The sequence below is a fragment of the Marmota monax genome, unplaced genomic scaffold, assembly GCF_021218885.2.
Source record: "Marmota monax isolate L192 unplaced genomic scaffold, Marmota_monax_Labrador192_F-V1.1 WCK01_AAM20220418_F8-fsc00003, whole genome shotgun sequence".
NCBI classification, from domain to species: Eukaryota; Metazoa; Chordata; class Mammalia; order Rodentia; family Sciuridae; genus Marmota; species Marmota monax.
This window is the reverse complement of record NW_026694084.1, coordinates 19,684,837-19,703,009: the sequence shown is the minus strand read 5'-3', so window position 1 is coordinate 19,703,009 and position 18,173 is coordinate 19,684,837. Positions and strand designations below refer to the sequence as shown.

The 18,173-nt window shown below is 31.9% G+C and overlaps 1 protein-coding gene across 6 annotated transcripts in view; it reads left to right on the top strand.

Moving 5' to 3' along the window:
• Csmd3 (CUB and Sushi multiple domains 3) overlaps positions 1–18,173 on the top strand; it is a 1,151,628-nt gene that overhangs the window by 360,593 nt on the left and 772,862 nt on the right. For all 6 annotated transcript variants that reach the window (XM_046464911.2, XM_058585685.1, XM_058585684.1 and 3 more), the window contains one exon: positions 12,565–12,677. In XM_046464911.2, coding sequence (XP_046320867.1) covers positions 12,565–12,677 — 113 coding nt within the window. The remainder of the gene's footprint in view (positions 1–12,564; positions 12,678–18,173) is intronic.

Below are 18,173 nucleotides of genomic sequence, written 5' to 3'. Positions count from 1 at the left end.
GGATCTTGAATAAAGAACGAAAACATTTGATAATGGTGAAGTGGAATTAATGTCATACATTATATAGAGTATGAAAAAAAAACATAAGGTATTAAAAGGACATGTACCCAAATAGTTTCCATTTCTTTATTTTCTGATAAATAATGCCATTGTAGATCTACTATAAATCATTGGGTTAAGCACCAGGGATATAATGAGTTACATAAAAACGTAAAATAGTAGAAGAGATAGAAAACTTACTACTATTACAAAGTAATAAATGACATGATGAAAATATGCAGATGGCTTTGTGGGAACAGAAAAGGAGAATCGGTATTGATTTTAGCCTTAGAACTTTAAGTCTGGCTTCCCTGAGAATGATTAAGTAAGTAAATGTAAACCAGTTTTATTCATTTCAGTCTTAAGTATGTGAAAAGGCTCTGAGATGATGAATGAATTTGAGGGACTAATTGCAACTAAACAGGACAATTTAATTGACAAGGTCATGTGGAATAGAATATTCCTGAGAAATAGATGTTACTTCAATGATAGAGAAAAAAGAAGGTCAAACAGGTGAAAGATCTAGAGAGAGCAAGAGCAGTAAAGAGACTAGTAAAATTTGGAAAGAGTATGAAAATTTTAGTGGGAAAGTGGGACTTTAGAATCAAGGAGTAGATGATGAGAATAATCCTGTACTGAAGATTTGACTCTGTCTATGACTTCTAAAATTGAGAAAACACAGATCATTACTCTTGAATAATTTTAGAGGAATGGAAAGATTAAAAACAATTATAACAACAAACTAAGGTCCACCAAAGATGACACTGGTTATTTCAAAAGCTAATTTTGAGAAAGTTTAGAAACCAAAGAGGTCCAAAATGGGGAATCAACAAAAAACATGTAAACTAAAGGAATAGGATTAGAATAGTTTCAGGGACTTCTGAAACAATAGCAAATACCCATATTTTCTTAGATTTGTTATATTTGACTTACTTTCAAAAGAATATTATCATTATTTTCCTTAAAGTGATGAATACAAAACAAAATACTGCATCCAATTTTAAATATCAGTTTATGATTTATTTACTTATATGTAGAAAAATATATACATAAAAACAATTTTTGAAAGATTAATTGTGGCAAAGTACATTGTATTATTATTAGCATTTCTTCATATATTATGTAGTGAAATTTGCTGTCATTTTTATCATGTCATTTCAATAAGAAAGACATGTTGAGTTCTTCTTTGGTACAAATGACTATAGTAGATTAAAAATTTATGACATTTATTATGATTATGATTATTTTGCTACCAGGGATTGAACCCAGGGGTGCTTAACCACTCAGCAACACTCCCAGACCTTTTTTGTATTTTATTTAGAGACAGGGTCTCACTGAGTTTCTTAGGGCCTCACTAAATTGATGAGGTTGACTTTGAACTCAGGATCCTCAAACCTCAACCTCCTGAGGTTTTAATTCTCTTTAAATCTAAATTAGCAATTTAAGACATCCAATGGCTATGGATTTTTTAATCTTTTTTGTAACATTTAAATTATTTTAGATATGCATGACAATAGGGTGCATTTTGACATATTATACATACATGGAGTGCAACCCATTCCAATTTTGATCCCATTCTTGTGGTTGTACATGATGTGGAGTAACACTGGTTGTGTATTCATATATGAGCATAGGAAAGCTATGGTCAATTTATTCTACTGTCTTTCCTATTCCCAACCTGCCTCCCACCCCTTCATTCCCCTTTATCTAATCCAATGAAGTTTGATACTTGCCCTCCTTACCCTCTCTTTTTATGTGTTAGCATCTACATATGAGAGAGACCATTCAGCATTTGTTTTTTTGGAACTGGCTTATTTCATTTAGCATGATATACTCCAGTTCCATCCATTTACCAGCAAATGCCATAATTTATTTCATTCTTCTATATGGCTTAGTAATATTCCATTGTTTTTGTATACCATATTTTCTTTATCCATCTGTTGAAGGGCACCTTGGTTGATTCCATAGCTCATCTATTGTGAATTAAGCTGCTATAAATATTGATGTGGCTGCATCACTGCAGTATGCTGATTTTAAGTTTTGGGAGGTATAAGCCAAGGACTGAGATAACTGGGTCAAGTGGTAGTTTCATTCCAAATTGTCTAAGGAGTCTCCATTATTGCTTTCAAATTTAATTTCTTTATCATATCCCTTCTTTTAATTTATTTTGTGTATATCATTGGCTACCATCTGAAAATTTTCTATTCATTTTTTATTTAAATTTTTAATTTTCACTTTGTAATACCATGGAATTTGTCTTTGTTAGTACTTACTATATTGAGAATAAATGTCTAGGAAATACCTGTTAAATACCTAAATATTCTCTCCATTGGCTTTATATTGGAATCTCATTGCCTTTATATCAGAATGAACCTACATTTGCTTACTCTGAAATGACTCTAATGATTAGCATAGAAATAATAATGAGTTATATTTAAGGAATATCTCTCTTAGTATTTAAGAAATTAATTGTCTATATAAACTCGTTTAATAAGATATTTCTAGATGGCATATATATATATATATATATGTGTGTGTGTGTGTGTGTGTGTGTGTGTGTATTTAAATTGATTTAAAAAATAAATGACAGCAGAATGCATTACAATTCCTATTACACATATACAGCACAATTTTTCATATCTCTGGTTGTATATAAAGTATATTGATGCCAATTTCTGTCTTCATACATTTATTTTGGATAATGATGTCTATTGCATTCTACCATCCTTGCTAACCCGCTGTCCCCTCCCTTTCCCTCCCATCCCCTCCCCTATCTAGAGTTCCTCTAATCCTCCCATGCTCCCCTTTCCTACCCCCCTATGAATCAGCTTCCTTATATCAGAGAAAACATTTGGCATTTTTTTTTTTTGGCGGGGGAGGTGGTTGGCCAATTTCACTTAGCATTATCTTCTCCAAAGCCATCCATTTACATGCAAATGCCATGATTTTATTATCTTTTAATGCTGAGTAAAATTCTATTGTGTGTATATGTCACATTTTTCTTATCCATTCATCTACTGAAGAGCATCTAGTTTGGCTCCACAGTTTAGCTATTGTGAATTGTGCTGCTATAAACATTGATGTGGTTGTGTCCCTGTAGTATACGGATTTTAAATCCTTTGGGTATAGGCTGAGGAGAGGGATAGCTGGGTCAAATGGTGGTTCCATTCCCAGATTTCCAAGGAATCTCCATACTGCTTTCCATATTGGCTTCACCAATTTGCAGTCCCACCAGCAATGTATGAGTGTACCTTTTTCCTCATATCCTTGCCAACACTTATTGTTGTTTGCCTTCATAATAACTACCATTCTGACTGGAGTGAGATGGAATCTTAAGAATAGTTTTGATTTACATTTCTCTATTTGCTAGAGATGATGAACTTTTATATATATATATATATATATATATATATATATATATATATATATATATATATATGTTGATTGATTGTATATCCTCTTCTGAGAAGTGTCTGTTCAGGTCCTGGGCCCATTTATTGATTAGGTTACTTGTTTTATTGGTGCTTAGCTTTCTGAGTTCTTTATCCTAGAGATTAGTGCTCTATCTGATGTGTGAGGGATAAAAATTTGCTCCCAGGATGTAGGCTCTTTATTCACCTCACAGATTATTTCTTTTGCTGAGAAGAAACTTTTTAGTTTGAGTCCATCCCATTTATTTATTCTTGGCTTTAATTCTTGTGCTATAGAGCTCTTATTAATCCCACATGATGAAGATTAGGGCCTAGTTTTTCTTTTATTAAATGCAGATTCTCTGGTTTAATTCCTAGGTTCTTGATCCACTTTGAGTTGTGTATTTGGTGAGATATAGGGGTTTAATTTCATTTTGTTGCATATAGATTTCTAGTTTTCCCAGCACTATTTGTTGAAGATGCTATCCTTTTTCCAGTGCATGTTTTTGGCCCCTTTGTCTAATATAAGATAATTGTAATTTTGTGTTAGTTTCTATGTCCTCTATTCTGTACCATTGGTCTACCAGTCTGTTTTTGTGCCAATACCATGCTGTTTTTGTTACTATTGCTCTGTAGTATAGTTTAAGTTCTGGTATAGTGATGTCACCTGCTGCACTCTTCCTGCTAAGGATTGCTTTAGTTATTCTGGGTCTCTTATTTTTTCAGATGAATTTCATGATTGCTTTTTCTGTTTCTATGAGGAATGTCATTGGGATTTTGATGGGAATTGTATTAAATCTATATTGTACTTTTGGTAGTATGGTCATTTTGATAATATTAATCCTGCCTATCCAAGAGTAAGGTAGATCTTTCCACTTCTAAGGCCTTCTTTGATTTCTTTCTTTAGGGTTCTGTAGTTTTCATCATATATAGATCTTTCATCTCTTTCGTTAAGTTGATTCCTAAGTATTATTTTTTGGAGGCAATTGTAAATGGGGTAGTTTTTCTCATTTCCTTCTAAGAGGATTTGTCATTGATATACAGAAGTGCCTTTGATTTATGTGTGTTGATTTTATATCCTGCTACTTTGCTGAATTCATTTACTAGTTCTAGACATTTTCTGGTGGAGCATTTTGGGTCTTCTAGGTATAGAATCATATCACCAGCAAATAGTGCTAATTTAAGTTCTTCTTTTCCTATACATATCCCTTTAATTTCTTTTGTCTGTCTAATTGCTCTGGCCAGTGTTTCAAGAACCATGGTAAATAAAAGTGGTGAAAGATGGCATCCCTGTCTTGTTCCAGTTTTTAGAGGGAATGCCTTTAATTTTTCTCCATTTAGAATGATGCTGGCCTGAGGCTTAGCATAGATATCCTTTATGATGTTGAGGTATGTTCTTGATATCCCTAGTTTTTCTAGTGTTTTGAATATGTAAAGGTGCTGTATTTTGTCAAATGCTTTTTGTGCATCTATTGAGATGTGCATATGATTCTTATCTTTGAGTCTGTTGACGTGATGAATTACATTTATCGATTTCCATATGTTGCATCCCTGGGATGAATCCCACTTGATCACGGTGGACAATCTTTTTGATATGTTTTTGTATTTGATTTGCCAGAATTTTATTGAGAAGTTTTGCATCTATGTTCATTAAAGATATTGGTGTAAAGTTTTCTTTCTTTGATGTGTCTTTGCCTGGTTTTGGGATCAGGGTGATATTGGCCTCATAGAATGAGTTTGGTAGTGCTGCCTCGTTTTCTATTTCCTGAAATAAATTGGAGAGTATTGGTATTACTTCTTCTTTAAAGGTCTTGTAGAACTCAGGTGTGTATCCATCTGGTCCTGTGCTTTTCTTGGTTGGTAAGCTTCTGATGGTGTCTTCCATTTCATTGGTTTGTTTAATTGTATCTTCCTGATTCAATCTGGGCAAATCATATGACTTAGGAAATTTGTCAATGTCTTCAATGTCTTCTATTTTATAGGAGTATAAGGTTTCAAAATAATTTCTAATTATCCTCTGTATTTCTGTCTATTATGATATTACCTTTTCCATTATGTATGCTGGTAATTTGAGTTTTCTCTCTCCTCTTCATTAGAGTAACTAAGGGCTGGCAATTTTATTTATTTTTTCAAAGAACCAACTTTTTGTTTTGTAAATTTTTTTAATTTAAATTTTATTAATTTTTGCTCAAATTTTAATTATTTCTTGCCTTCTACTGATTTTGCTGCTGATTTGTTCTTCTTTTTCTAGGGCTTAGAGATGTAGTGTGAGGTCATTTATTTGTTGATTTTTTCTTCTTTTAAGTAATGAACTCAATGCAATGAATTTTCCTCTTAGTACTGCTTTCATAGTATCCCAGAGATTTCAATATGTTGTGTCTATGTTCTCATTTACCTCTAAAAATTTTTAATCTCCTCCTTGATGTCTTCTGCAACCCATTGTTCATTAATTAGCATATTGTTTAGTCTCCAGGTGTTGGAGAAATTTTTATTTTTTATTCTGTTTGTCACTGATTTCCAATTTCATTTCATTATGATCTGATAAAATTCATGGTAGTATCTCTACTTTTTTTATTTGCTAAGAGTTGCTTTTTGGCATATTATGTGGTCTGTTTTAGAGAAGGATGACGTGTGCTGAGAAGAAAGTGTATCCACTTGTTGCAGGTTGAAATATTCTATGTATGTCAGTTAAGTCTAAGTTATTGATTATATTATTGACTTCTGTAATTTCTTTATTCAACTTTTGTTTGGAAGATCTATCCAGTGGTGAGAGAAGTGTGTTAATGTCACTCAAAATTATTGTGTTGTGATCAATTTGACTCTTGAACTTGAGAAGAATTTGTTTGATGAACATAGCTGCACCGTTATTTGGGGCATATATATTTATGATTTTTATGTCTTATTGGTGTATGGTTCCCTTGAGCAGTATGTAATGTCCATCTTTTTCCCTTTTGATTAACTTTGACTTGAAGTCTACTTTTTTTGGTATGAGGATGGAAACCCCTGCTTGCTTACGCAGTCCATGTGAGTGGTCTGATTTTTCCCAACCTTTTACCCTCAGTCTGTGTATGTCTTTTCATATCAGATGAGTCCCTGTAGGCAGCATATTGTTGGGTCTTTTTTTTTTTTTTTAAGTCCAATCTGCTAGCCTGTGTCTTTTAATGGTGAGTTTAAGTCATTAATAGTCAGGGTTATTATTGAGACATGGTTTGTGTTCCCAGCCATATTTTTTTTTTTATTTTTCTTATTTAACTTGACTTGATTTTCTTCTTTGATTAGTTTTTCCTTTAGGGTACTACCTTCCTCTGCTGGTTTTCATTGTTGTTTTTAATTTACTCTTCATGGAATATTTTGCCAAGGATGTTTTGTAGTGCCAGTTTTCTAGCTATACATACTTCTAACTTTTGTTTATCATGGAGTATTTGTATTTCATCTTCAAATCTAAGCTTAATTTTGCTGGATACAAGATTCTTGGTTGACACCCATTTTCTTTCAGAGCTTTATATTATATATGTTGTTCCAGGATCTTCTAGTTTTCAGGGTCTGTGTTGAAAAATCTGCAGTTATCCTTACTGGTTTTCCCCTATATGTAATCTGATTCCCTTCTCTTGTGGCTTTTAATAGTCTCTCCTTATTCTGTATATTGGGCATTTTTATTATAATGTGACTTGTTGTGGATCTGTTGTGATTTTGTGCATTTGGTGTCCTTTAGACTTCTTGAATTTGGATTTTCAATTTATTCTTCATGTTTGGAAAATTTTCTGATATTATTTCATTGAATATAATGTTCATTCCTTTGGTTTAGACCTCTAAGTCTTCCTCTATCCCAATACTCTTAAATTTGGTTTTTTTATGATGTCCTATATTTCTTAAATGTTCTTTTCATGGTTTCTTACCATTATCACTGTGTGGTCTATATTTTTTTAAAGATTATATATTTTATCTTCATTGTCTGGTGTCCTGTCTTCCAAGTGGTCTACTCTGTTGGTGACGCTTTCATTTGAGCTTTTAATTTGGTTTATTGTTTCTTACATTTCAAGGATTTCTGTTTTTTTTTTTTTTTAGAACCTCTATCTCCCTATTTGAAGTGATCTTTTGCTTCCTGGATTTGTTTATGTAGCTCCTTGTTGAAGTGATCTTTCACTGCTTGTATTTGCTCTCTTATATCTTCCTAGAGTTCGCAGAACATTTTAACCATGTATATCCTGAACTCTTTCTCTGCCATTTTTTTTCTGCTGTGGCTGCCAATTATTCTAATGATGTGGTGTCTTGATTTGTTTGGTGTAATTTCTTCCCTTGCCTTTTCATGTTGCTTGTAGGTCTGGGGTGTTATTGTTTTTACCCTATAGATTTGTAGTGCTCTTGTAGGGTTCCAGGATCCCTTTTTGTGGGGAAGGACAATGTTAACAGATCCCAATATCAACAATATATCACCTCTGAACAATTTTTTGTCATTAAGGCATTTACAGTTTAATTTCAATGTACAGAAATGTTGGATTTCATTATTAACTAAATTATAATCAGTAGTTTTGTAAAATTTTTTACAGTTTCTGATGGTGGACAATGAACTGGGGGTGGGGCATAGAACAATATGCTGAGGAGGAAGGATGTGAGGATATAGAGTTAATATATCTTAGGAAATCTGAAAGAGAAGTCTAATGAAGAAGGTTAGTAGCAAGAGAATAGACAGGAAGTAATTTAGGGTAGATAAGTATGGGGGAAGACAGAAGAGTACATAAAACAAACACACATATGCATTTAGAAAAATACAGGATGTTAAAAAAATAAAATTTTGAGGGGGAAAGAAAAATGAAAGAAAAAAGAGAACAAAAAAGGACGTATATAATACCTCTAGATTTTATTATTGGGATGACTCAGTCCTCAAAATCCTATTTGTTGCAAAGTTCTTGGTTTCACATAGGGGATGTGAGGATTGGAGGATAGAGGGTTGGAAGAGAGAAAAAAAAATTACTTGAAAGAAGAAACCAGGGTTGTTGCTAGTTTTAGAGATCCATATCTTTTCTGTTTTTCTTCTCATCCAATAGGTGGGGTCATCTGTTTTAAGCTGGTGTCTCTGCGCTCAGGATGGTGGAAGTAACCAGGGTTGGAAGACTGGTTCTGGTATAGGGTGTCTGGAAGCAGGGAGTGCCACCTGTCAGTCCTTGCAGAGAGACTACATTTCACGGGTCTCTTTTTGGGACTGCTCCTCTGACTTGAGCACTCTCTCTCTCTTGCCTGGAGATTTCCTAGTTCCTGGTCTCTCTGTTAGGTTCCAAACTTTAGTCCCTTCTCCCTCTCACTTAGCAGTTCCCAACTGCAGGACCCCTTACACCAAGGCTCACACCAGGTGGGCCGACGCCCTGGTGGCACTGCACACCTGCCCAACTGAGAGCTATTTCTGTGTTGTGTGGTCAGTGTGTCGAGTTATCACTGCTGGAGAGAGGTTGGGGGGAGTTGGATAGCTGGTACCTGGCCAGATCCATATCTTTTCTGTCAGATGAAGATCCGATCTGAGAGCTGACCCCATTAAATATGGCAAGAAATGTTATCCAAGATGGAGTCCATCTGCTTCTAGTGCCAGGATGTCTGGTGAGGTTCGGGGAGCCAGGTGATGGCATTGTGCTGTGGGTAAGTAGTAGCTGAGTGACTTGCGTGGGAGCAGAGTGCAGTCTGAAGTCTACAGAGGTGCTGATAGGTGATTCTGCTAAGCTGGTTGTGAGCTGTGTGTGGGTTAGAACTGTGGGCTTTGGGTTTAGGGAGGCAGGAGTCCTGAGTCCTACTCGAACGCTGAGGCTCTGAGCCCTGCTCTGGGGTCACAGCGCTGGTGATTTCTGCAGAAATCAGCTGTATTGGGGTCCTATTATACTCTCTGAGATGCATTATTCCAACTAGGTGAGATCTGGATCATGGAGTGTCACAGAATGCTGCCTCCCTCTGGCCCGCCATCTTGGAATCTGTCAGATGGCATACATATTTTATCCCTCACTTTACATTTCATTTTAAAGTTGTTCTGATAACATAAGAAATAAGAAACAGAGATATGTAGATTCATTTACTAGATCGTTCCATATGTTTAAATAATGAGAAATATTAAGACATAAAACCCACCTGGTTCCATTAACCAAAATGCTATAAACTTCCCCTTAGATTTTAGGGGAATGTGTGGCATAAATAACCTGTAGTTCAGTTTGTTGGACTATCTAAGGTCTTGCTTCATACATTGAGACATCAAAGGCTGTCAGAAATATATTAGTCCTCCCTTAAGTATTGTTTTGCTTTCTGCATTTTCACTTAGTCAACAGTGGTCTGAAAATTCTACATGGAAAATTGCAAAAATAAACAATTCATAAGTTATACATTGAGTGTCAATTTAAGTAACACGATAAATCTCATGCCATCCTATGCTGTCTGTCCCTGGTGTGACTTATCTCTTTCCCTGGTATATTCACACTGTATATGTTACCTGCTTCTTAATTACTTAGTAGCCTGTTTGGCTATTATATAGGCTTTCATGCTATTGCAGTGTTGTGATCAAGTGATTGTATTTTACTTAATAATGGTTTCAATGTGAAAGAGTAGTATGCTGGCAATTCGGTAATTCAGATATGCTGAAGAGACACTGAAAAGTGTTTTCTTTAGGTGAAAAGGTTAAAAATACAATAAGAAGTTTTGAGAAGGAAATAGACCACATTCATATAATATTTGTTTTTACATATATTGTTATAGAAATTTTGAGAGGCAACATTCATATAAACTTTGTTTTTACAGTGTATTTTTATAGTTGAATTTTATTATTCATTATTGTTGTTAGTCTCTTACAGAGTAAAATTTATAAAATAGTCTTCTTTATAAGTATGTTTTATAGAAAAAAATCTATGTAGAGTTTGTAAGTATGTATCCTTATTTGTTCAGTGCAGTTCTTGGAATCCATCACCCACGGATACAAGAGGGACAGTTATTTTCTCTCATTTCCTCCTCTGTTTAACTGACACCATTTCTACATGCCATGCACATTCTGCCTTTTGCTTCTACAGCTCTACTTTTTTGAGTTTTTCCCATTTGGATTCCTAAAAGTGAATTCAAGATACAAACTCTAGTTGTATAATAGTTATCACTTGTTTTGGTGTACTTCATTGGTGAAAATATCTTAGGTGTCCTTGGAAAAGCTGGAAAGTTTATCCTTTTTTATGGAGTTGTTCATTTCATCTTCTTTCTCCTATCATTTTTCTTAATGTTAATTTTCATCTATTGGATCTTTTAAAGGGTCTATTTCCAAACTCTGTGCTTCAGTGTATTATCATCATCCATGTACTATAGTCTCATTACATTTAGAAATGTGTGTCGTCTAGCAAAATAACTTATATTTCCATAACTTACACATAAATTGGATATTCATGCTCATCTAATCAGGGAATTGATCTGAACCAAGTTGTTAGTCAAAATTTGGTCTGAGCCATACTACTCTATAGAAAATATATTTGAATTGAATCCAAATATTTTTCACAAAATTGCTGCTTGAACCAAGCAAACCAACAAACCCAGGAAAATATAACCTAGATTTTTTGGTAAGGTAATAGAATAAAATATAAAACTTGAGTCTTAAAATTGTATACAGGTCTATTTTATGTCTTTATTTACTAAATTCAGACATGGAAACAATCAGGCAGCTGAACCAATAACAAGAGAAAATAGACAATTAGTAGGAAAGAGAAAATTTCTAACCAGGGATGGAAATGAGAAATGTACTTGATAGACCCCAACTTGTATAGGTTGGAATCAAACATTCTATATACAACAGACACAAAGATGCAATAGAAGTGAATTTACATTCAGTGAGCATGCACTAGAAATAGTGGTTAGCTTGTAAACATCCTAAGAAAGGTGAGTTTTCAGGGTTAAGGGTGATTGATGGGTGTTGGAAAAGGGTCTTTGCATCAACACACATATCCATCATCTCTAATTACATGTGCAGTTACATATTTTACATCCTATTCCTACCAGGTCCCTAGCATAACAGATTGCCAAGCACTGAGAGGAGAATTGTAACCCCTTCAAACCACCACACAGACACAATCACAAACTGACAAATCAGCCATTTTTCCTTCTGAAAAAGAAAGGTATGAGCTTAAAAGAATGGTGTAGACAAAGACTTTACTAGGAAGCCTTGATATAAAAGTCCCCTGCAGTAGATGATAGTCTTGTTTTTAAGAATCTTTTACCATGATTTATATCATGCATATAGAATTTAAATGGTTAGGTACACAGAGGAAATATATGAGGGAGATTTTTCTTTATTGAATGAAATCAGAAAAACTGCCTTGCTGGAAATCCTAAAAAGATTAAGAAGCAAAAATTACTCCCTATTTTAATCATGACTAATATAAAGAGCATAAATTCAATAATTTTACTTAATTTGTTTTAAGAGATTATTAAATGCCATCTTTGTGAAAAAATATGTCAAGACTAAATAAATATTCCAGACAAATGTTTTCTGACTATCCATTGGAGTAGGGTTCTAATAAATTATGGTAGTATAAAATATAAGGAAAGCTAGGTAATTGTGAAAATTTATGATACTATAAAATTTCACTTAAGTAATCCTTGTCTACAAAGAGCCATTATGAAATTTGAATCCAATATAAAATACTTATATATGTATATATATGGATTATATGAAAAATATCTAACTCACTCTCAATATGGGATATCAATTTCTTTGAAGAATTTCAGTTTTGTAACTATATTTTATCAATATGTTCATGAGGAACACAATGACCAGCACCATCAATTAAGCACCAATTATATTTATTATTATCAATGAAGTAAATGTATTATTGGTGCAATAAATATGAGTGAATAAAAAATCATATGTGGTTGAAATTTTACAGTTTACTTTGTTAACATTCAAAACCTAATTGGAACACCGAATTTGAAACTGTGCTATTCTATGATTAATTTTACAATGCATAAATAAATTTCACTTATTCTTAAAAGTTGACAACACAAAGTCATAATTTTTGTACAGGTTGATACTTTTTTGGTCCCAATTCAGTGAAAATTTTTTTACTGCTGAAAAGCTTTTTAAATTTTTATGTTCTTGTCTTTCATAATTCAGGTTATCTGGAATGAATATACCACCACCAATTATCAGCAACAAAAACTGGCTCAGACTGCATTTCGTTACAGACAGCAATCACCGATATCGTGGATTTAGTGCTCCATATCAAGGTACATTTAATAACTACCTTTTCCTCTCTTGATGTGTAAAATTATTTTAGTATGCACAACTGCATTTTCTGATGGAAAAAAAAAGATATCAATATAAATTTAGCATTTATAGATGGTAATTTGAATAGGCAAATGTCATTCTCTTGCTGAGGAAATAATGTGATCATAACTAAATTGCAATATTAAAGTTTGCTGATTTTTACAGCACAATATCTAGATTAAAGAATCAGATGACTCAAAAAAGATAATATGTAACAGATATAATATTCTGATGTAATACGGTGTTTAAGCGATTTGGGATGCTACTAGAAACTGGACCACAAATAATTGTCTGCAATTGTAACAGGCTCTTCATCACTTGAAATCCATTTCTATACACAATGTGCTTATTATTGTTAGTTTAATGAACCTTGCTAGGAATCTTATTTACCAATTTTATTAACAGGTACAATTTTGGATAAGTAGAATATAATATTTTGTGTATTAACTTTGAGAAAAATCATTGAAACAAGATTATTATGAAAATAGAGTACAAATGAAAAAGTAACTTTTACATTGTTCAGTTTTATTATGTGGATTTAGTGTACTTTATCCTAAGATTGTGTATGTTAATAATTTATTTTATTCCAGTAGTATATCAGCAATTGTTCAGGTAATAGTGAATATTACCATAGTTATATTTGTTCATTTATCAGTTTTTTTTTGTTTTTGTTTAAAAAACACTTTCCTCTTTAGTAGTCTGTGGTCTTTAGCGCTTTACAAATTTAATATGGTGACTTTAGGAAGTTTATAACTAGTAAATAAAACAACATTAGACCATCATTTACTAGACTACATATTTTGGCAATTAATTTATATTTTGAAGATCAGTAATTTCTCTGCAGCTGCTTGATCATATTTTTATAATAACAGCAACAAATTAATGTGAATTCTAATTTGACTTTTATAAAACTACCTTGTAATAAAAATCCTTATGACATTAACTTAAAATAAAAATTTTAGGCAAAATCCACCTCAGAAAACCTACAATAACTTGTTTCTAAAGCATTTTAATAGAATGGAAAATGAATGCAAATAACCTTTAAAGTTCTGTGATTTATTAACATTTTTCATTATGTCAGTAAGTCATAAAATATTATATTTTAAAACTTTAAATATATTTATAGAAAGATCTGTTTTCATATATATTATTAAAAATAACAATCCAAATATGGTAATTTGAATCTGACCAAATTAAAACAGTGTCACTTTTACATTTGCAAAAATATTTTATCCAGGTTCCAGTTTTAATTTCTTAAGTCTTTGTGCACTTCAGAAATCAGAGGATATTGATTGAAAAGAAATATTATTGCAAAGCTTCTTTTTCTCTAGATTGACTCCTTTCCTTGTGGAATTTTCAACCACATGAGTTTATAGCTCTGATTCCTCTCTGCAATGAGGTAAAGCAGATGGCACAGCAGGAATTCAAAAGACTATCCCCTTTGATTCATGTTGTGACCTTTCCTATTAGATTCATGGAATCTTTCAGTTGAATATCTTTTACTTTTTCTGAGTGCAAATAAGGTAGCAATCATTTTACACTTAAATATAAAAGTTGGAGAAAAATAGATTTATCTCAAACATTAAATAGCAATATATTAAATGCAATATAATTTCATGGAACTTATTTTCAGATAAATAACAACAGCACAAAACTGCCGCTAGATTTGTGTATTTAATTATTATTTTTAATATTCCACTCATTGGTTTTAAGTTGACATTTATAGAATTTTCAAAACTCAGTTTTATTTTCCAGCATGGTCTGTTTGGTTTTAGCACTGAAAATCACATAATCAATGAATTTACAACAACAACAACAACAACAACAAAAAAAAAAAACAATAGAAAGAAAGTGTTTTATGGGGTATGGTTTACTCCTATTTTCAGCAGAAAAAGAGGCTTAAAATAAGGTAGGTTTTAGTGTAAACTTTATCCACAGAACACAGAGGAAATAAAATGGGCTAAGAAAATGGAAACTATGATTTTATAAGATGTAGGGAAAGTTTTATTACCTAAAAGTGTGCCTTTGCATTGTATCCTTTTAAAACTTTCCTGATCAGGTTTAATTTTTCTAGTTGTATTATATCCAAATAATATTTTACCTAGACAGCACAAATTCTTGGAGAAGTAATTTTTGAAATCAGAATCAAATTTAAAAAATTGTTTTAAAAAACACTGATAAAACTGATTTAAATGTCTGCAAAACTCATAATTCTGTTATGCAAAAAAATAGGTACCCTAGAATGAAAGGGTAATCTTGCTTTTTACATTGTTCCATAGCACTATTTCGTTTCAGTGGTATCTTAATTAAGATCAATGTAAATGGAACATTTTGTGGAAGATATTATATAAAAGTCAAAGTCAAGTGTACACAGCTCGGCTTCTTAATAACTCAAATACTGAGTTACTATCAGTAATTATCATTGATTTAATTATAATTTTGAATTCATTTAATGTTTTAATGGAGCTCCTGATTTCCTAACACTGATTATTTTCTTTATAACATTTTATTTCATCTGTGTCCTTTACTAAATACCGTGAAAATTAACTGCAAACTACTAAAGGGTTCAATGAATGCGATTAGCTATTTTTTATAGTTTGTTCCATAATTGATGAAAAGGCATATAGCTATATACCAATGTCCTTTTTCAAACAGAACCACCTTTAAGTTGTGTTATAAACTAGGTTCTTGATTGGCTTAAATACTGTCCTTTTAAATATGCTTAAGTAGAAAATGAGACTACAATGCCAATAAGTATAGTTCTATTCCCATTCAAAAATACTAAGACAAGTTGTGATTTAAGTACAATGTTTTTTGACATATAAAAGTTTTCCTCACTGAGGTTTTACATTGAGTATGTCTACTCCAATAGAACATAAATAAAAGCATCTCTTTTTTCTCCTTAGTTTATTTATACTGAAAATATGTTGTTTGAAAACTTTTTTTTATCATCTCCTTTTTGATTTTAAATTTTCCTCTTTGGTTTGCAGTTCCTTTCCAAAGGAAATCATTTCCATGTTATTGTACTATATGTGTCATTGTTTTTTTATACTGTTGCCATATTCAAATTACACCAATATTTTTTTCTAACGAGAATCTGAATTGTTCTACTTTTCACATAAATATTAAAACTTGTCTGAAACTGTGGTGTTTGGAATTATTATTACATATTTTTAAAAGGATTAATATTGTTGTCACTTGATCTTTGTATAATCCTAAAATCTAGCTTTTTTCGTTTCCCATGCATATACAATCATATTTTCCTATTTTCTGTATTGAAAAGGGATTTTTACATGACACTCAATTGTTCAGTACATAAAACATTGCCTTTTGGAGATGTTTATAGAAAAGAATTCTTTTCTAATACATAAGGCTTCATTATTTAAGTATCAAGTATTATTACAATGTTTTAATTTTAATTTTTGAATAATACACACTTTGCTTTTTTAATGTGCAATTGTGGAAGCTGAAGCTATAGGATTCATATAATTTTCTTGGGCTTGTAAGTTTAGGAACTGTAACATTTCATCAATTACAAATATTTAAATATGTGAGTTTCTTGGTATTCTAGATTAATCCTTCTAATAGGTTCTATAGGTTTTATCACATTTTTATTTATCTCTTTTCTTCCATAATATTGTTGTGCATAATGCTTCTTGTATAGGTAAATATTTTCTAGGTTCTTAACCAAGATATATTAATAGTAATACACAATATCTTAAATTTATGTAAGAAAATATTTTGTAGATTCTCAAATAGATTATTTCATTTAGGAATCAATTGGGCATTTCTTTTGATGTTTGTTAGAAAACACATTTAATGAACTGAATTTTTAAACCATATTCAAAATCACGTCCTGTAAACCTCATGTATATAGAGGCAGGCTTTTACATTTTAGATGTCTGTCTTTTAGTTGAAAAACAAATAACTTGGGAATAGTTACCCCATTTTTTTTATATTTGGGAGGTTTTTGACATAAATGTGTGTATACAGTTACTAAACAAAGACAATAAAATTATTGGGGATGCAGCATATGATCTTAGGGAAAGAATAGGATTTGTGTGGTTAGAAGATTAGAGTAGAATCATGACATTACTATTTGCTATTTGAGTTCTCTGAGTCTTGGATTTTTCATGCATAAAAATAATCACAATAGCCAGACAAATTATTGCTCAATTCCGAAGGTATTAAGACTTCTTACAGTAAAAATAAGACATGCAGTAAATAAAGATGCTTCAGTTGCAAGAGATCATCAACCATATGGGATGGGTGAGAAACTATACATGCTAGCCATGAGGAACAAGTACTTTATATATTGTGATCAAACAAAATATTTGAATCTAGGAGCCAAACAAAATATTTGAATCCAGGAAAAATGTTAGATTTTCTCACTAACACAATGAGGAATCCCATGTTTCTCAAAGGAAAAGCACTTTTGCTTGGAATCAAGTTTAAAACATAATATTTTGTGAATAAAACTGAGAAACAGTTTCCTTTCTATAACATATTTTGATATCATAAATCTAGTTCAAGCTTAATAAAACAGCATAGCATCAAAGCAAATTTCTATAAAGGTGATAATATTTTAATCTTTGCTGTCTCCTGACATGTTTAGCTATATTTTTTCTAACTTTGTTTAAATGTAAGTTTTTCTTATGTCTTCACATATTCATTACTAAAAAATATAGGAAGTAATATATCCCACCATGCTAATTATGAACCCCCTCCTCTAATCTGATAACTCTCAACGAGTCAGATTTATGATTCCAGGATTCTTTAGAGGAAGTGTGACATGAAAAAAGAAGACCTTTTGGTCTCTGGACACTTTACTTGTACTATACTGACATGGGAATGTTGGACATGGATGAATAACTTCCTTTCCTGTTAAATAGAGTAGATGGAGCTTTGTTAGTATAATTCAATAAGTAATTGATGAATATTAATTTATCTTTAAATAATTATATGGTATGGGAAGATTCATAAAGAATATATTTGAATTCTTTTCTCAAAATATCATTTTTTCATATATGGGCCATCTTCATTCTTTTAATCTTATGGAATAATGTATTTATTTGTACTTCCTGAGTTTTGAGAGAATAGGAATCTAAGTTTCATTGGTATATAGAGTTTGAGAATAATTTCTAATCTGTACCATGTTTTCTTTGTTTTTATTTTGATATTATTACCACCTTTATTTCTTTAAGTTCCCTTCCATTCTAAATAATTACTCTCACTGGGAAATTCATTTTTAAAATTTTATGTAGAGTAAAAAAATATTACTTCTCTCATTGGGCTTGCCTGGTATATAAGATTCATTTTTTAATTAGTACTGTGCCTACAAAAACAGCAGAGATAATCAGAATATCTTAATAGTCAAAATGGTCTATCTATATAATCCTCTGCCTTTCTAAAGTAACTATTAAAAACTCTCTGACACCATTCTTCTGTGATATGAA